We start from the raw sequence: 20723 nt of genomic DNA, 5'->3' as shown, positions 1-20723 counted from the left end.
TATACGTATATATATATATATATATACACACACACACACACACACACACAAGATAATCCTGCCCATTTTACAGATAAGAAAACATTTAGATGTTAGTGAAGATGTGGAGAAACTGGAACCCTCCTATATCACTGGTGGAAACGTAAAGTGATTCAGTTGCTGTGGACAATAGTTTGGCAGCTCCTCAAAAAGTTACATATAGAATTACCATATGACCCAGCAATTCCACTCCTAGGTATATACCCAAAACAACTGAAAATTGGTATTCAAATAAACACATGTATGTCCATGTTCATAGCAGCACTATTCACAATAGCCAAAAGGTAGAAACAGCCCAAATGTGCAACAGAGCAACGGACAAATTGGTACATAAATATATAATGGAATATCATTCAACCATAAAATGGAATGAAGTTGTGACAGACTCTACAACATAAATCAACCTCAAAAACATATTAAGTGAAGGAAGCCATACATAAAAGGTCATAGGTTGTATGATTTAATTTATAAGAAATATCCAAAATAGGTAAATCCATAGAGACAGAATGCAGATTGGTGGTTGTTAGGGATTAGGGGAAACAGAGACCAGGAAACAACCGCTTAATGGGTAAAGGGTTCTTTTTGGGGTTATAAATGTTTTGGAACTAGACAGAGGTGGTGGTTGCACAACACGGTGAAAGTACTAATAGGCAATGAATTGTTCACTTTAAAAGGATAATTTTATGTTATGTGAATTTCACCTCAATAAAAAAAAAAAGAAAATACTTAGAGAAATGCAAATGGACACCCAGCTCTAAGGTTCCACAAAACTGAAAAAGACCTATGAAAGAAATTTGAAAATATAGCCAATTTTCACTTATCTCTGATAATGGAAGATGGAAGAATCACAGGTAGTCCCAAATGGTATACTTTAGGATAAGTTTTTCTTTTGTTGCCAAATCTGCATTTGTTCATTGAAGTTACATGATCTTATAATGGCACAAAATGTTGTTGAAAATGTAAGGGTATTATAAGCAAATACAAAATCAACAGGTATAAATCAACAGGTATTCTATTATTATGTACAAATGAATAGCAAGTATTGAAATGTTTCCAGTAATTTAACAGCAAAAAATATCATTCACACTCTTTGAACCTATTAAACAAAATAGTAAAGATCATTTTGTAAAATCTCACTTGGAGCCTCATTTCTGCACACCTTGATATCAACTGCATTGAATATAACCAATACCACAATACCCCAAGAAGGGGTCAGGAGATACAGAAAAAAGAGCCATATAGTCCAAGGCCGCTGGGCTAAAATAAAAGGATTGTCCTTCTCACCTTCGCCAGGCCAGAGAGGAGCTCTAGAGCTGCCAGTGATATGCTCATGTCTTGCCGCCACTGGGAGTTGAGTCTTTGGGTGACGAGATGAATGCTGCGAATCAGGAGCCCGGCAGCTGAATCTGTATTAAGAGCTAGGATATAACCCCAATGCCACATCCCACAGGGAGGGAAAACAACTAAGCATTAGTAACGAGAAGCACAGCATTCCACTAGGCACAGACCACAGCAGCCACAGTGAGCACGATGGGCACCCACACAGCGCTATGCTCCCCGCCCCACTGGCCTGAGCGTCAAGCCTGACTGAACAACAGTGCACAGGGCACACACACTGGACCAGAGCAGCTTCTAGCTCCCAGCTCATGTACTTTCATACAGACATCCACTGGGATTTGAAAGTTTCAATATCATTTTTATAGCAATGTAAATCTTAAAACTTCTAAATTAACTCACAGAGTTACATTAAAAAAAAGCAAAACAATAAAAAGGCTATCAATTATTTCCTTGGAATTTTATAGAGGAAAGAATTCAAATTTTAGAATCTCCTCAGATGCTGGGAATTATCCTAAAGCATCTACTGAGATTATTTTCAGGGTTTAAACCACTAAAAGTTACATGCAATCCCTTTTCAAACAAATTTTAACATTGAATTCTCTAAGACAACTTTAATACTTCTAAAAAAATTAAATAACCAAGTTACTGTGTTTTTATTTAGCCTCCAATTCTATATTTAAAAGTAATTACTACTTAGTTAATAATAAATTAGGACAAATTAAATTGAATTTATAAAGGAAGCTTTAGGGACATTATACCTGTCGATCCTATCAGAAAGAGGGCAGTGACAACAAAAAAAGGAATGATCATTAAAGAGAGACATTCATGCGACACTAACACAAATCTGGATTTCTTAGGAAAAATATTTTATGACATTACAAGCAGAACTCACTAACACCAGTTCAAAATACTGAAACAAACAATAACCACTTCAAACATTTATATTAGAACACATAATAATGTGAAAATTTCTTTAGTTTAAAAGTGTCTTAGAAACATGAAAAAACAAATTTTCACCTACACTTAAATCCACAAGCATAATGAGTAAGATAGCAATTTAAATAACTTCTTCATAAATGCAATATTTAAATGTGTTTAATAGCCACATAATGACCTTATGTATCTGACATGTTGAAGGATACTTAAAACAAACTTAAATCACTGAAATATGCCTGGACTCCTGGGCTAATGAACTCTCCAAATGATTAAAAAACTTAAGCTCACATCTAAGGAGCTAGATTTCATTCCAATCTAGCTGGATTAATACTTACAGATTCAATACACCATTAGTATTTATGTGTAAAAACATAAAGTCACCCATAAACTCACAGAACCCATAAAGTAACTGCCCAGGATAAAGGACATTATTGAATAGGATGCTCTAATGGCAAGTGTTTCCTTACTCTTCCTTACATTTTGTGACTGAAGAATCCCAGATATAGTAGGGTATATAGCCTTCAAACACAAAGACAGACTCTCTTCTGGGTTGCCATTTAATGCATAAACCATCACCCACCCTTACCACACTGCAAAAACTGATATACTGGCTGACTCTACCATTAGACTCTGAGGCAGAGCGTAAATCCTATTTGACTCTGTACTACTAGCACCTGGTACAGAATTTAGAAATGTTTCCTAACCACACATTATAATCACTTATAAAATCTAAGAAACCAAACAAAATCTAACTACTAAAAGCTACAGAGCTAAATGTTTTCTTTTTCTTAATGTCTTGGACTAATAGCCTCTCTGTTACACTTAGATACATAAAAGTCATGAACTTAAAATCTGGTTTAAAATTTCTTTGCTTGTTTGTTTTGTATATCTGTGCGTTAAAAGTGACTCTATAAACTTTAGATTTCAAAAAAAACCAAACAAACGTGGATTACCATAATCTCTTAGAAGAGCCTGAGCAGGTCTTTCACTGTCAGGAGTTGTGGGCTCCGTGCTTCCACCACTTGCTGAACTAATACCACTATTCGTGCGACTATGACTCTTCAAGTTATTTTCTCCACCACCCTAGTCAAATAAAAATGAATCAAATATTTGACAGCTAGACCCATAGTTTACAAGTATAGACAGAAGTCAACCACTAAAGCCATGTTGATAAAATGGAATGTGCCAGTTGAACAGCATAAACTGATACAGATAAAAATTGACAAAGGATTAAAACTGCTGTGGTGTTTTCACATAAACACCACCTATTGAAGGTATCAAGGGTCTGATGATTAGAGGCGGTGCCCATTCTGGGGTTTTCTTTGCTGCTGTTTAAAAGGGCCAGACCTTTTCCATCTTCACTAGACTTCACTAGCTAATGACTCTGGGTCCTTAAAGAAATACCCTAGTGCCTCCCAAGCAAAACATCAGAACAGGAATACAATCTTAAAAAAACAAAACACAAATAAACAAACAACTACTTTCAAATGTAGTTATATGATAAAACACAAACAATAAAACATATGATTAGTACAAAGATTAACTCCTGTATGTATAGGGGCTAACAAAGGTGTCTGTTAAAGACATTCCTCATTTTCTTCCCCTACAAACACAATTCATTTTATCCAGATAAGGTGACTGTTATTAGCCACCTACTGGGACATGAACATAATTTCCTTAATAATAACTTGATCACCCATCCAACATCCACTCATCTCACTCCAGTATACTCTATTAATTCCCCACCCACCCACTGCTCCACCTCTACTCCAGGTAGAGGGATCACATATCTCGAAGACAGAAGCAGGGGAACTGGGAGTCTCTGGAAAGTTTTTTTGAGTTAGAAGCATTGGTGCTTTGGGGGGATTTTCAAACTTTGGTCTAGAGGGGCCAGAAAGAGCTGATGAGATAGAAAAGAATAAACTAGATGCTGTTTACAGCCAACACTAGATCTACAACGGATACAAGGAATTATGGAGTAGGGGACTTTTTCTAGATTATTCAAGCCAATTCACCAACACAGCAAAAGAAGTAAGAGCTTTAGGGCTTCCCTAGTGGCACAGTGGTTGAGCATCCACCTGCCGATGCAGGGAACACAGGTTCGTGCCCCGGTCTGGGAAGATCTCACATGCCGTGGAGCGGCTGGGCCCATGAGCCATGGCCGCTGAGCCTGCGCGTCTGGAGCCTGTGCTCCGCAACGGGAGAGGTTACAACAGTGAAAGGCCCGCGTACAGCAAAAAAAAAAAAAAAGAAGAAGTAAGAGCTTTAAGTAAACACTGTCCAGGAATAAAGACAGTGTTTAGCTGGAATTTCTCTCATGCAGAATCTCTCAGGGACTTGATGAGGCACTGAAAGGTAAGAAACCTCAAAATAGATACTTTAAAAAGGATCCCTTCTGAATCAGTGAGCTGAATTTACAAACGAATGCCTTTAAAAAACACAAGGACAGACATTTGGAAATATAATTTACATAAAAACAGAAGGTGATATTGTCTGACAAATTACATGTTGTACGCTTCTTACCATCTCCATCTGGCAACCAATGGCTTCTAAAAGTGCTGAATCTTGAACAATATTTAACATTGCCCCTGAAACAACAAAAAAATACATTTAACAATGAGATATCGTCTCACACCAGTCAGAATGGCCATCATCAAAAAATCTAGAAACAATAAATGCTGGAGAGGGTGTGGAGAAAAGGGAACACTCTTGCACTGCTGGTGGGAATGTGAATTGGTTCAGCCACTATGGAGAACAGTATGGAGGTTCCTTAAAAAACTACAAATAGAACTACCATATGACCCATGAGGGGTGGGATAGGGAGGGTGGGAGGGAGGGAGACGCAAGAGGGAAGAGATATGGGAACATATGTATAACTGATTCACTTTGTTATAAAGCAGAAACTAACACACCATTGTAAAGCAATTATACCCCGATAAAGATGTTAAAAAAATATATTTAAATACATAACAAGAATACTAAAATGGCTAAAACATCTCCATTAATACAGAGATAAGAATATTACTTTAGCTGAGTATTCCTGAAATTTCCATAAAATAACTAATAAATCCACTGGTTGGTCAGAAAAGATCTTTTTTTTTTTTTGTGGTATGCGGGCCTCTCACTGTTGTGGCCTCTCCTGTTGCGGAGCACAGGCTCTGGACGCACAGGCTCAGCGGCCATGGCTCACGGGCCTAGCCACTCCGCAGCATGTGGGATCTTCCCGGACAGGGGCACAAACCTGTGTCCCCTGCATTGGCAGGCGGACCCTTAACCACTGCACCACCAGGGAAGCCCAGAAAAGATATTCTTTAGAAGTGACCTAATCTCCTGATCTCTCCCCCAAATTTTAAAATAACGTTTTCCTAAAATAAATCTGAAGGTCAAACTTTGCTTTATATAAAAAAATGACCGTTTTCAGGTATTTTTTAATTGGTGTGAAAGACCAGATGTAAACATCTCAATTTCGAGGGTAATATAAACTAAGAAAAATATTATGTAATACTTTCAAAACCAGATTCTGATCTTTCCTTTTTCTTTTTTAAATAAATTTATTTATTTTTTAAATTTATTTTTGGCCGCACTGGGTCTTTGTTGTTGCGCATGGGCTTTCTCTAGTTGCAGTGAGTGGAGGCTACTCTTCCCTGCAGTGCGTGGGCTTCTCATTGCGGTGGCTTCTCGTGGCAGAGCACGGGCTCTAGGCACGCAGGTTTCAGTAGTTTTAGCACACGGCCTCAGTAGTTGTGGCGCACAGGCTCAGTAGTTATGGCGCACGGGCTTAGTTGCTCCACGGCATGTGGAATCTTCCTGGATCAGAGCTTGAACCCATGTCCCCTGCGTTGGCAGGCAGATTCTTAACCACTGCGCCACCAGGGAAGCCCTGATCTTTTCAATATAAAATAACAAAATAAAAATCACAGCTATACCTTTCTGACCAACAGCTTTTTACAAATGGTTTAGGGCTCACCCATGGCTGCATATTCTGAAGGCAAGCTGCATGTATTTATAACCAAGGAACTTATAGCCCTAGAAAGACTAGGACGGAAACAAGATAGTGAGCCTAGCACACTGCTTCTCATCCCAGGGGGGGAGTGCTCTTGTGCGCCATGGATAAAGACAGGACAGACACAGCTTTGCCAATCTATGGCAAGACCAACAATTGATTCTTCCTTGGAACACACATAGGGAGCCTCTTCAGAACAAGGATAAAGCAGAACTAAATACTCTATCAACTGTAGAAATTATCTGATTTCAAGTGATGTTATTTGAATAACCTAAAGAAGTACAATTTGGAGGCTCTCTCATATCGAGATTTAACCTCTGTTCCTTCAACTCCTTTCCAAAATGAAAGGATTTACTCTTGCCTGTTTATTCCCCTCTCTTGTTGCATAACATACTATACTTCCTGAGTACCCACTCCAACCACTACTGCCACCACCAATTCTCTGGCTTTGTCATTTCCTCTCCTGGAATGAAATCCTAACCTCACTGGCGCCTATTCAAATCCTGCCCTACAAGATCCAGTTTAACTTCCACTTCCCTCTATGAAGTTTCCTTGCTCTTCTGGTTTCTTCTTTCTCAACCCTGAAGACACTCAACATGACATGCAATCAGCACTGCCTTCTGCTGTTATCTGAGTACTCTGTGAAGGTGTTCCAACCTCTGCAATGAAACTTGCTCAAGGATAAAAGCCATGCCATTCTCTTCTTTCTCCCTGGAGTACCTGCACATAGGACTATGCCCTTGGCTTTGATAAAAAACCAGAAGTACAGTAAGAGACAGCTGCAGTAACCAAGCTGAGAGGTGATAAGTGTTTAAAATATGTAAGTGGCAATAATAATAAGGAGCCATTTAAGACAGAGAGTCAGTATGATTAGAAAACCAACAGGAAACTATAAGGAAAAAGGGAGGAGGCACAGCAACAGCTACTCTTCAATCTCCTCCTGGCATGTTCAAACATGGCTTCCAGAATTACACCCAACTCAAAATATTTTCACATGTACGTAACAGGCAGGAGGAAGAGGCAGAGGCAGAAGTAATGAGGACAGAAAGGAAAGAGAAGAGAGGGAAGGGGAGAAGAAGGGGAGGAAAGGGGAGAGAAGGAGAGAGGAAGGGCAAGAGGGAAAGAGAAAAATAAAGAACACAAATAAAACTAAGCCAATATCACCTACCAAGACAACTAGGATGCTTTCCTTCCCTCATCTCACCCCTTCAAAATTTTTCACATATAAAAGCAAACAAATTCTGCCTCTGATTCAGAATAAGTAGGGCTATATTATGCTTAGGTTCCCATCCCTGACCCCTGCCTCCTCAACATGCCTGAGGTCAACATACCACCTGGGTTTTCACCTACAAAAAAACATGTGAACACAAACCTAGTATCATTTGAGTGTTGTTGGGGTCCGTTTCCGTTTGCAAGGCACCTATTAGTATATTCACAAGTCTCAGCTTCAGTGACAAAAAAGTTATTGGTTTATCATAAGAAGAGCTGTCATCATTACTAAATTTTCCTTCCAGGACCACCTACGGAAGAAACAAATAACATTTAACATCGTCTGCTGTGGTACACTACGCCCATGTAGGAACTGCTACAGTGGACACATAGATCAGTCTAACAAGCAAGGCTTTCAGTCTGACTAATATTAGCCACTGTGCTAAGTGTGTCACTAACTCACACAACATATGAGATCAGACATCACCAGCCCATCACTGCTTTAAATGGTAGGCCAAGGGCATGCTGGCTCACTGACAGAAGAAATACCTCAACAAATCAACTTTGTTGATTCACTTGAAATAATTTGAAAAAATTTTTAAAAGCTCCTGTTCCATTTAAAAAAAAAACAATTTGACTTGAATTAACACACAAAAGAGAATACAGAATATAAAAAACTTTACCTCGGATTTGACTGTGCCAAAGTGATGTGGGAGGGGCAACAAAGAAAGCAGGATATTAATGGAAGATCTTCTCAATTCTGTTGGATTTACATAGCTTTTGAATTTTGAGAGTTCTCTGCCAAAAAAAAAAAAAGATAGCTATTAGTATTTCTGAACTAAAGTATGTTTTTAGCTATTGCCAAATATACATTATGCCAATTTTTTATAATACACGTACTGGGTTTGGTTTTATAAAGAATGCAGTAACTACTTTCCACTGAGTTCATATTCTGCAATTTGTGTGTGTGTGAGAGAGAATCTCTGTGTTAAACTGTTATGGAATTAAACTAGAATCTGATTGACTGATTGATTGATTTTAAATGTAAGGCCTACTCCACAAAAGACCTCTGGGCTGGGGCTATTCTTACCCCTCTAGACCAGACCAAGAAGGATTCAACACACCCGTGGACAAAGAGAACGGAAAGAGTTCAGGGACGAGGTAGGCCTGGTTGTTCTACACTCATTTAATATGGCCTGAGTCCCCCTGGGCTATGAAGACAACTGGACAGGATAAATTGGGAAACTGGGGAGGAAGCACCAAAACAGACCAGGCCAAAACCAACAACTGACATACTAGTACAGAATGAAAGCTTACCTGTCAGGCAAAATGGTTTCAAGAGCTGAAATAAAGTAAGGAACCACAACATCAATCCCTTTCAAGTCACAGCAGAACAAAGGAGGGGAGTTTAGAATAACGCTGGCCAAGACAGGATGGCACACATAATCATTTATCTGCAAACCTTGAATTAAAAGCATGTAAAATCTAGGAAAGCAAGAAAAAAATTTTAAACAAACTGCTGATCAACTGTTTTCATAATTATTAATATTTTCTACACAGTCATCTTAAAGTCTATTTCCAATCTTCACTACTTCTATCCTTTAAAAGGTATTACTGGAGTTAGAACAATTCAGAATCAAGTACACTAAGAACCAAGTTATATTTCCTAATCAAAAGGAAAAAAAGATTCATGTCTATTACACTTTCTTGAGGTTTTAAGCCTTGCAACTCAGTTACAGGTGCCTGCAAATGAAGTAACTACTGATAAAAACAAAAGGCTGCAGTAATTATCAATAAACTGGAGGAATTACTGAATTGATTTCCATGTCAGTAAAATTTTGTAGCGTTTCACAACTCCTGAAAAAAAGTGTGTTGTGTCCCTTTCCCCCTCCCCCATTATTTTTGGGGGCACAATGAAAGAAAGAAACCTCATTCGACCCTGTACTCACCATGATATGAAGGTCACTCTGAATAAGAATCCTTTTAGGAATGTACTTGAACATACCTTACTTTCAACATCCTCTCCTAACCCCCAATGAACTAAGCATTCAATCTTCCATCATTCAAGGGCAACTATACTAGTATACTCTTCTGCTACTGTAAGGTACCTTTCTCCATAAACCTCCTCAGAAACAACTTCCTCACCTCCTGGTCATTGCTCAACCCATTTCAATCCATCTTCTCTTTCTAGAAATCAACTAAAACCATGTTATAGCAAATAACCAATGGCCTCTCAAATGGTAAATCCAAAAGACATGTCTAAGTCTTAACTTTGCCTTTTTAAAGCATTCAACCCTTTGATTACTCCCTTCCGCTCTTAATTCTTCTCTGACTTCTATGGCTAGTTCCTTTAACAGATCTTATTCCACGTGCCTCCTAACACTGGGGGTTCCTCAGGCTGCCAACCTCAGTTCTCTAAGCTATCTCTTCTACTAGCCTAGTTTTAAACACTACTTAAGCCACCAAACATAATCAAATCAGTCTCTAGCTCCAGATCTACTAGCCAAAAGCATACTGCAGACCTGAGGGCAGGACATGTCTACTGATTACTCTAGTACTCCCTGTGCACAGCGACTGGCAGAAAGTAGGAACTTAACAAGTATTTGTTGATTAATAGCCCGCAGGCACCTCAAATTCAACAGGTTCAACACTAACCCCATCCTTGGCCCCCGTCACAAATCCGCTCTTCAGTCACACTACCACCCATCTAATCTTATGGGCCAGATGGAAGGCTCGTGTTCACAGCCTTCTCCCTTACTGCTATTGATACCGTTTTGGAGTATCGTCCCAACCCGTGGGCTCCCTCCTAAGAAATGTGCCCCCACCACATGGGGTGCCAGTATCCAATGTGACCCACCTTCACAGCTGTAGCTGATTAGACCAGAGGTAGACACCTGATTAATCAGATCCTCTTTCTCAGGAATCTGAAATTAGGATTCAGAATGCTAATTGGCCCTGCTGGTCACCCAGACAAAGGTCACGGAAATTTGAACTTAGAAGCATACTACAATATAAGAACATGATCTGCAGGTAAGAGAAGAATGAAGCAGTTCTGGCAGACCATGATGACAGAGAAACAAAAAGGAGGAAAGTTGTTTTGGTCCCTGAACACTTTCTAGCTCTTGGTTCCTGCCCTTTGTGAGACCCTGCTGCATGTCCTGACCTTAGAAGGTATTCAATAGCGTGAGTTTCTCATATCTCATTCCCCTTTTGCTTAAGTCACATTGAAAGAGTTTTCTGTTACTTAAAGTCAAGTGCCTATTAAGATACTGCTTACTTCCCTGCATGTACCATTCTGTTTCATATCTGTATTCTTCTACCCTTTTTCCTTCTGAGTCAGTTTAATCCTCTCTCCTGAGAACCTAGTATGTACAGACACCTGAATGTTCTTATTAATATTAGTATCACTTCAGGAGCTGTGTGAATGATCAGCTGAGGAGGGCAAAGGACAGTCAAGAAAAATAGCAGGCCATTACAAGTTAATTTAGCAAAAAAGTGACAAGGCCTGAAGTGTCATGGAGGGGACAGAGTGGAGAGATTAGAAAGAGGGTTAAGTAGCAGAAAGGCAAGAGTCGGTTGACCATCTAAAGATACAGAGGGAGAGAAGAGAAGCCTAAAATGACTCCTAGTTTCTGGCATAAGCAACTGAATGGATGGCAGAGCCATTCAAAAAGACTGGCTGAAGTCATAAATTTGGATAGGATGACCCTACCCAACCTGCTAACATAGTCTAAATACTAGTCATCTTTTGTAAGTCCAGCACAATCATCCAATCCTCTGTAACTCTTTCCTGAACCCCCAGGGCAAGTGTATGCTGCTGCTTCCTCTGAATGCCTATAGCACTTTTTCTGTGTCTCTCTCTTACCAGCTTCCTATTGCTATTGGATTGGTGTTACTCGTGTACATGGCTTTGCTCACTTGAGAAAATAAGCTCCTTAGACGCAGGATTGACAGCTAACATTTCTGGACCATCTATACTGTCTAGTACTGTGATAAAAATGTATTAAAAATTTAGTGTGGCCCTTCAAATCTCTCTGTAATTAACAAACGTCATGTAAGATGGAATTAACAATACTTCTAAAATAAAAAGGGTGTTAGGAGTCCTCACCAAATCTGGTATGGTAGGTAAAAAGGAAGAATTCAAGCAAAAAATTTCAGTTACTTACATACATTTGCAGGTATTTCAAACCAACATTTACTTATCAATTCAACCTACTAAGCCATGCTATAATAGTTTCACTATCACAACTATATAAATGGAAAAATAAACAAAAAAAATTCTAAGACCTGGATAAATAAGCTGGCAGAATCTCTTCTCCAGTCTTCTTGCTACAAAAAATCCTACACAGTGTCCCACAAGCCTCAGCTCTTCCTGCTTCATAGTTATCAGGAAATTCACTTGCATCAAACATAGGATTGGAAACCATGGTGTCTGTGGACATTTGTGACCCTTTCCGTCGAAACTCCATGCTAGCTTGTGTTGTAATGGCTGGGGAGAAAAAAGGAGGGTTTTATTATATTTGTTGATATGCAAATAGGCTCATGGGACCCTGGACACAAAGATCAAATGTTGGTGTCATTAAATTGCTACTTGAATAGAATCCAATAATGCTTTGTTTAGCAATTATGTCTTAAATTTTTTTTTAAAGGGCTCTCTGAAATCTTCTTTGAAAAGGGGTAACAATTTACAGTGGTACTGTCAGTTTAACAGATTCTACAAGATGCATTTTTCAACTGAATTTCTGATTAGCAGAGTACATTTGTATATATCTGTATTCACATACATACAGATATATAACACAGAATTTGGCTTTTCTATTATTTATTCTGTTTTTTTCTCTCCCTATAAAATGATGCTTAAACATTAAGAAAAATAGGTACTGCAAATTTACACATTACCCCAGACAGACATCATAATTGAATGGGTAATCCCATGCCAGGTTGTATACTTTAGGGAGAGGGCAAGGTAAGGATAAGAAATGGGTAGGAAGAGAGAGCATCCCCACCACCCAACCAACTCCAAAACACACACCAAAGAATCGCCCAACCAAGCAAAATGAGAATGAATTTTAACAACCACAGACAGCAGCTAACTTGAGGTTGATAAATCAGAAAACTGGATTGGTAAGAAAGATTATCATGGTCATTCGTTGTCACTGAAACAGAAGCCCTTCGAAAGTTGCTTTTATTTTTAACAAAAGATTTCACAGTGTATTGAAAATCACTCTGAAATCTTTTATCACTCTACATGAAATGTTTAAATTATTTGTAATAACAGATTTAACAGAATGCAGAGTCAAGCATAAATCTTTATGCAACTTCCCATGAGCCATTTTTAGTCCTGAATAAGCTATCCAGCAATAATACATTTGAAAAACACTACATGCAGAATGCATACAAATCAAACACTAAATCTGTATAAAAATACGCTTAAAGCTTTAAATTAAAAAAAAAAAAAAAAAAAGCCAAAACACAGTTAGTGCAAAATCCTGGAATTCATGACATGACCAGACTAGTGTACAAAAATAATGGGACTGATTCAGGCAGATTAATTTGCTTTTGCCAACAATCTTCCCCATTCAAAACACAGAAAAGTATTTTTCTTCCCAAGTGCAAAAACTACAAGAGACAATGACAATCAAAAATTTTAATGGAATTATGAAAAAAAATAAAAACATGACTGCAATTAAGGAGAAGCTTCTGGTTCCTACTTACAAGATTTATAAGAAAGAAGAATTTGGATAAAAGATGCTGCAAGATAATAGAAATAAATGGAAACAAATCAAAGGACAGTAGTAATTATAAAATACTTTAAAGATGGTGAAATTTTACAATAAGTTAAGAAGCTTTTTTGCTTTTTAAAAGTTAGATTAAAAGCTTTATGATACCACAAGCTAGTTCAAAAACAGGAAATTGTGCATTCAGATCCAAAATTATGATTTTTGTATCATGCAAAACAATGAACGAAGAAAATTACACAAGTACAAAAAATTGAGGTTTTGAACTGCCCATAACGTGCATTAAAATTTTAGTTCATTAACCCTTCCCAGCTCAATGTTACAATTACAAAGCACAGTGTACTGTCATGTAACTCTAAAGCTAACCAGTTCACAGAAGCAAACATTTTTAGAGGTGAACTACATGGCAGAATTCCTTAATGGCAGCCAGTACTTAAGAGAACAGACTAACAGAGTCAGTATTCTCAACCTTCCCACCACCCGCAAGACCTCAAGAGTAGCACCCAACAGCACTTTAACCCATTCAACTATCTGGACACCTCCTATCTCCTGGGTAATACAACAGCCTTTCTCATCTCTGAACACAAGGTGGGGGAAGAAGACCTTCTATTCCTTTCCCACCAAAGAAAATGGTAAGAGTTAAAAAGTAGGAATTTGTAGCCCACACATGATTTGAATTCTAGTTTCTATCTTTTGGCACAAGAGGGTGAGAAAAGCTGTTAAAAACTCCCTAGAGAGTGGGAAGATCTATAAATTCCCTTTAAGCAAGCCCACCAAGGAAGCAGCAGGTTGAACCACTCTGGATTCAGGGATTTTAGTGTCAACAGCTTGATACCCAAAAGTTACACTGTAAAGAATTGTATCTTAATAAAAATAAAAAATAAAAATATGACTAACTCAATCTAGAATATACAATACAAATTAACAAATATAAACATGGGTCATAAAACTCAAAATATAAGGCGCATGAACTTTAGAAAACATAAGCCAAAATGTTTTTTAAATGTTTTCATTTAGTCATCAAATAAGTACATTTATTTATCCATAAGTCAAACTTGCAAATAAAATATGGAAATGGTAGAATATAAAGTGTCTGAATTTGAACAAAATAAACAAAGGAATCCCTAAACTCAATCATGCAATCTCAAATTATATTCCTGAAAATGCCTTTATATGCACTACTTTTCTAAATTATTTAAAGATTTGTAAGAACAACCAAAACAATTTACATGTATATAATGCTAACAGTCATAGACCCTTAGTTCCGAGATGATACATAATAACAAAGAATGCATTTCTGAGAGAAAGGAGAGACCCTTATGACCATTTTATTAGTTTTATCCTTGAAATTAACACTCTCCCTAGAGATGCATAATCTAACGCAATTAGGCATCCTTTTATCTCAAGTTATTTCCTACCCCAGTGGAAAAGTGCTTCTCTTACCAACCAACCAATATTAATTATATTATTACATAAAGCACAATTAATTCATAAAGCATAGTGCCTGGCACAGAGTAACTGCAGGTCAGTAAGTGCTAGCCATTATTATTGCTCAGCTCTATAAAACAGTCATAAATATTCAGTATATTCTGCAGTACCCCAACCTTCCATCCTGCACCCTATGCCACTACTTCCATGTGTAATGGTAAGATGACAAAAATAAGTCATATTTAGATAGAATTTCATTTCTGTAATAAAATCTAAATAAAGATATCAGGGCTGAGTTATTAATTCTTCACCAGTCTTACTTACAGAGAAAATATATTTTTCGAAGTGTGCCCTTGAAATAAAGTTCTCTAGACTAAAACCTAAAAGGTTAGAGTCTTCTGTGAAGCAGAAATTTTCTGATATTTATATGTAGTAATGAGTGAATGGCTGTCAAAATCTAAGAAAACACTTCTTATGAATAAATTTCTGGTCAATTATGTTTAATTCTTTATATCAATATTATTATCCTGGCTGACATGAAGGGAACTTCCAGGTCACCTAGGAATCTGGTTTAACAAAACGTGGCTAACCTGAAGTATTAGACAAAAGCCAGACAAAAGCCAAACCTCATAGAATGAACATAAAAAGGACAAGTAGGGAAACTTTCAAAATTACTTCAGCTGGAAGGGGTTAAGCACAAGACACTGCTTGGTCAGAGACAGAGAGCTTTTTAAGATACATATTAATCTTGCAGGTAGGAAAGATTAAAAAGAAAAAAAAGAAAAGAAAAAAATGACAACGTATTTCTTGAGCAATATTTACCAGTCATGCTGCTGTCTCTGTTTATCCCATTATGAAGTTTACAGTGAACAAATGCTGCATCAAATAACCATGATCCAAAGAGATTCAAGATGCTGTTAACCTTTGGTCTCTGTGGGGCAGGCAGTGGCCGGGGTTCTGAACTAGTCTGATTTGGACTTGACAGAGGAGAGGTGGAGGATGTCTGGTGCTGAACTTTTGAGGCGTGAGCAGTACTAACCTATTAGAAGAACACAAGAATATAGCCACACTCATGAAAAGTTTGAGAAAACAGCAGGATTTTTTAAAAGCAAGGCAGATTAAAAAGCCCATTTTATACAGTATAACAATGGTCATGAAAACGTACTGTGCTTGTCTTCATGGTGGCCTTGTTCACAGTAACAGCCCGGTGCCTCCGGTTATGTGGTGGGGTGGTATTGACAGCAGTGCTTTGAGGCATACTCAATCTATTCACGGGTGTTGGAGGAGCACTGTCTGATCGGGGTCTAGAAATGCCTTTAAAGAAAGACAAATGGAGTTATTCTTCATAATTCAAAATGTGTGGTCAGTAAATCTTCCTCAAGCAACACCAGTGAAGGCTCACAACAGACTACAGCAGAGACTGCTAGCTGCCTCCCAGTATCAATTTGTCCTTTCTTCCTGAGTTACAAAACACAAATTTTAGCTAGACATGGCTACGCAGAATAAACAACTGCCTTTTGAAGGCTCCCTTACAGCCAGATGTGGCCATGTTCTGACCACAGAGAAGTGGGCAATTATTGGGTGGGTCTTCCCCAAGAAATCTCCTTAAAAGAACGAATCAAAGGTAGATGCTCCTTCCTTCCCAATTCCTGAACAGGATAGCTGAAACTCTTTCAGCCATCATGGCCCACGAGAGTGTGCACAAAGGATGAAGAGCCAAAAGATGGAAGGGAGGGCCTTGGGTCTCTGACAATGGTGGAACTGCTATAGCAGCCCTGTATACAGCTTAGCCCTGCGCTTAACACGTGTGAAAGTAAACTACCTTGTTTAAACCACTAGTACTTTTGGCTAGGTGGCAGCCAAAGTTAACTGAACTAATATATTACCTCTGTAATACATTAATTGCACATAACAAAACATTTTTGAAAATGATAGGTATTAAATATCACTGCCTTTTTAACAGATTAAAAAAAATCTGACTTTTCATGTGAAAAACAGTTTAAAACAACGGTTCACAAAAAGTATAAACTGCTTCCTAATGATTCACGTAAGAATGACACCTAATGCATTTTAATCTGTATTTTCTTGGATTACTAGTGAGAATGAACACTTTTCTCTTTTGCAAATTATTTATTCATAGTCTTTGTCCATTTATCTACCAGGTCTTATTCTTTTTCTTTGCATTATTTGATCTATTTATATAATAATAACAAAAACCCTCTAGCTATCACATTTGTTGCAAATAATTTTTCCCAGGTTATTATTTGTAATCAACTCTGATCATCTTTTGCTTTCGGCTGTCCACAAAAGTTTCTAAAACTAGACTCTAAAGTTATCTTCAAACATCTAGCAACATACACAAAATTCACCTAAGAATGCATCCACCAGACAGCTGATTCCACGCATGGCACGAAAAAATATTTGAGGCAGATGTTTAAGGCAGGGATACTGATTCAATTCCTGCGGCATTCCGCTCACATTTAAGAACTGTTCCTGAAATTTGGGAGTAGAGCTTATAATGGCTGGGTTACTCAAATCCACGGGATTACTATCAAAAGAGAGAGCAAGAATTAATTATACATTTAGAAATCTCTTTAGCAATAAAATGCACGCAATCTAATTTAAGAACAGGCTGTTTGTGCCTATTTCTTTGATTCAGAGAGGAGATTAATCTGTATTTAATAAGCTAGGGACTCAAACACCAACACTACTTTACAGAAGTGTGCTTACATGAACCTACTTGGCCTATTCAGAGAATGAGAATCAAAATAAGACTAGTTTTTAATTTTTTTAACATATACATGGATATTTTGTAATATGTTTGGAATTAAGCAATGGAATGGTAAAACTATAAATAAATCAACAAGAAACCCAAGGAGAAAATCTTACTTTAATATTAACATTTCCAATTTTTTAAAAACTATGTGAAAACTGGGATTAGTGTTTGTGTTCACGTGCACATACTAAAGCCATACATTTCAATGTATTTATTTCTTTTCTGTTCCATATTTTTAAAATTAATTTATTTTAACACCTTTATTGGAGTATAATTGCTTTACAATGTTGTGTTAGTTTCTGCTGTACAACAAACTGAATCAGCTATATGTACACATACATCCCCATATCCCCTCCCTCTTGTGTCTCCCTCCCACCCTCCCTGTCCCATGCCTCTAGGTGGTTACAAAACACCAAGCTGATCTCCCTGTGCTATGCAGCTGCTTCCCACTAGCTAGCTATTTTACATTTGGTAGTGTATATATGTCCATGCTACTCTCTCACTTTGTCCCAGCTTACCCCTCCCTCCCCACCCCCGTGTCCTCAACTCCATTCTCTACGTCTGCGTCTTTATTCCTGTCCTGCCCCTAGGTTCCTCATATCCATTTTTTTTATTCCAAATATATGTGTCAGCATATGGTATTTATTTTCCTCCTTCTGATTTAATTCATTCACTCTGTATTACAGACTCTAGGTCCATCAACCTCACTACAAATAACTCAATTTCGTTTCTTTTTATGTGTGTGGGTTTATCTCTGGGCTTTCTATCCTGTTCCAGTCATCTATATGTCTGTTTTTTGTGCCAGTACCATACTGTCCTGATTACTGTAGCTTCATAGTAGAGTCTGAAATCAGGGAGCCTGATTCCTCCGGCTCCGTTTTTCTTTCTCAAGATTGCTTTGGCTATTTGGGGTCTTTGTGTTTCCATACAATTTTCAAAACTTTTTGTTCTAGTTCTGTGAAAAATGCCATTGGTCGTTTGATAAGTATTGCATTGAATCTGTAGATTGCTTTGCGTAGTACAGTCATTTTCACAATGTTGATTCTTCCAGTCCAAGAATATGGTATATCTCAACACTTCCTGGAGAATGTTCTATGAGCACTTGAGAAGAAAGTGTATTCTGTTGTTTTTCGATGGAATGTCTCCAGCCAAGCTGGAGCCTGCTGGCCGTTGGGTGGAGCTGGGTCTTAGCACTGAGATGGAGATCTCTGGGAGAGCTCTCTCCGACTGATCACATGGGCCAGGAGGTCTCTGGTGGTCCAATGTCCTGGACTTGGCTTTCCCACCTTGGAGGCTCAGGCCTGACACCAGGCCGGAGCACCAAGACCCTGTCAGCCACACGGATGTCTGAAGTAAGGTCCTGGGGCAACACCCCAGCATGCATGGCAGACGCGTAGGATAGGGCAGCAGACCCATTTCAATGTATTTAAAACAATGGGCTTGAGGTATATTTTATATGTAAATAATTTTAAACATTTCCATTAAAAAATAGATTTCGGCTTCCACTCAAAATAGTCTGCTTATCTGTCCATTAAACAGCCTTTCCAACCCAAAGTAATATTGTTAGTCAACCTACAGCCAGCACCCGGAAAGAACTTCCACTAGCTTCAAGACGAAAAAAACTAGGCTGAGAAACATAAATCAGTGGTTTATAGATGCCCTGGGCCTTTGAAACCTTTTTCCATCTACTCAGACTCTGAATTTCACATAACTGCAAGTGGGGACAGGGGCATGTGTGTGCATGTATGGAAAAGGGGCTTCTAGTGTTAGTACACTGTATCCAAAGAACTGTGGTCCACTATGTGGCATAGGAAAGATAAGAAGCCTCTAGAAGCAGTACCTACTGGGGATTATAGTTCTGTGTTCAAAAATTAGAAAAATAAGCAGTAAGCTTGGAATGGACTACACCTCAGTCCAGCAGAGCTCTGCTAAATTCATATCTGCTTGATACCAAAAACTGGGGAGAAAGAAACAGGGGTTCAGGGGGAGCGTGCCGGAGAAAGAGAGCAGTGCATGTGCACAAGAGGAGCAAAAAAGCCAAGAGATAGACAATAGAGCAGTCTGTCCCAAGGCTGCCTTGACCCCTCCCTATCATGATTGAATGTTCACTGCTACTTGGAGCCCAGTGAGACCGCTCTATCATCACACAATAACCCCTCTTTTTCACCTGCATTTGTTTAAGTAAGTTCCTATTCTGTATATCAAAAAAAACCCTGACTAAAATACTAAAATCTTTCAGCTCAAGAAGATAGAGCCTGAAGAGATCAATTAATAGTGAAGGAATAGGAAAAGATTATCCAAGAACTACAAACTCTTAAGGAATATATAACTTTCATGCAACAGAGCATAGAAAAAGATAGGTAGTTTCCTATTTAAGTTACCAAAATATAAATTAGTCAAAAAATAGAAACGGAGATAATTTGGGAAAACATTAAAATAGCATTCCATAACCAAGCAGAAGTTTTCTCTAAAGAATGAAGGATGATTCAATAGAACAGTATTCCATAACCAAGCAGAATTTTTCTCTAAACAATGAAGGATGATTCAGTATTGGGGAAAAATTAACATACTATCAATAGGTAAAAGAAGAAAAAACATTTAATTGCTTAAATGGATGCCAAAATATGATTTGAAAATAATTCAGTAGTATTTCTAATTTTACTTATATTTTTAAATTAAAATTTTTTTCATTGCTTAGGAAATCAGGAACAAAGAAAAGAATAACTATCTAATATCAACAACCAATATCCCACTCAAAATTTCAGACAACAGAGGCATTCCAATGAAAATCAGAATGAAAGAAGGATGCTAAAACAGTATCATTTTAACTCAACAATGTTCCAGAAATTCTGCCTCATGTAGTAAAACACATACAAAAATAATTATAACAACAATGGCAACTTTTCAAGCATTAGATGTACTGTTTTACATACTTTTTCTTCAATACTTGTAACAAGATGGATAGTATTATTATCCCCATTGTATAGATTAAAAAGAGACTGAGACTCAGAGAGACTAAACTGCTTGCTCAAGTTCACAAAGAAAAAAGTAGCAGAACATGAGCTCATAAACAGATCTTACTGCAATCGAAGCACTTATAATTAATTACCACAGATTCCAGTATGAATTACTAGAACGGAGACATTTATTTGCAGATATGTATTCATTATATCTAGAAATTTAAAAAGAATCAGTGAAATACTCAGAGCATTTTTAAATCCCAAGTATATAAAAAATATACAAAAATAAAATAAGT

General features: G+C 37.8%; 1 protein-coding gene across 3 annotated transcripts in view; it reads right to left on the bottom strand.

The window, feature by feature from the left end:
• The window catches only part of RALGAPB (Ral GTPase activating protein non-catalytic subunit beta), a 94087-nt gene that overhangs the window by 39085 nt on the left and 34279 nt on the right, over nt 1-20723 (bottom strand). For 2 of the 3 annotated variants that reach the window (XM_024742897.1, XM_024742896.1), the window contains 10 exons: nt 17061-17239; nt 15857-16005; nt 15514-15730; nt 11813-12014; nt 8843-9010; nt 8209-8323; nt 7689-7836; nt 4837-4901; nt 3267-3396; nt 1324-1457 (listed from right to left, as the gene is read on the bottom strand). In XM_024742897.1, the coding sequence (XP_024598665.1) occupies nt 1324-1457; nt 3267-3396; nt 4837-4901; nt 7689-7836; nt 8209-8323; nt 8843-9010; nt 11813-12014; nt 15514-15730; nt 15857-16005; nt 17061-17239 (1507 nt within the window). The remainder of the gene's footprint in view (nt 1-1323; nt 1458-3266; nt 3397-4836; nt 4902-7688; nt 7837-8208; nt 8324-8842; nt 9011-11812; nt 12015-15513; nt 15731-15856; nt 16006-17060; nt 17240-20723) is intronic. The other variant, XM_024742898.1, reaches the window with a different exon arrangement.

The sequence above is a fragment of the Neophocaena asiaeorientalis genome, unplaced genomic scaffold, assembly GCF_003031525.2.
Source record: "Neophocaena asiaeorientalis asiaeorientalis breed wild unplaced genomic scaffold, Neophocaena_asiaeorientalis_V1.1 scaffold82, whole genome shotgun sequence".
Taxonomy (NCBI): Eukaryota; Metazoa; Chordata; class Mammalia; order Artiodactyla; family Phocoenidae; genus Neophocaena; species Neophocaena asiaeorientalis.
This window is presented reverse-complemented; position numbering and strand designations above follow the sequence as displayed.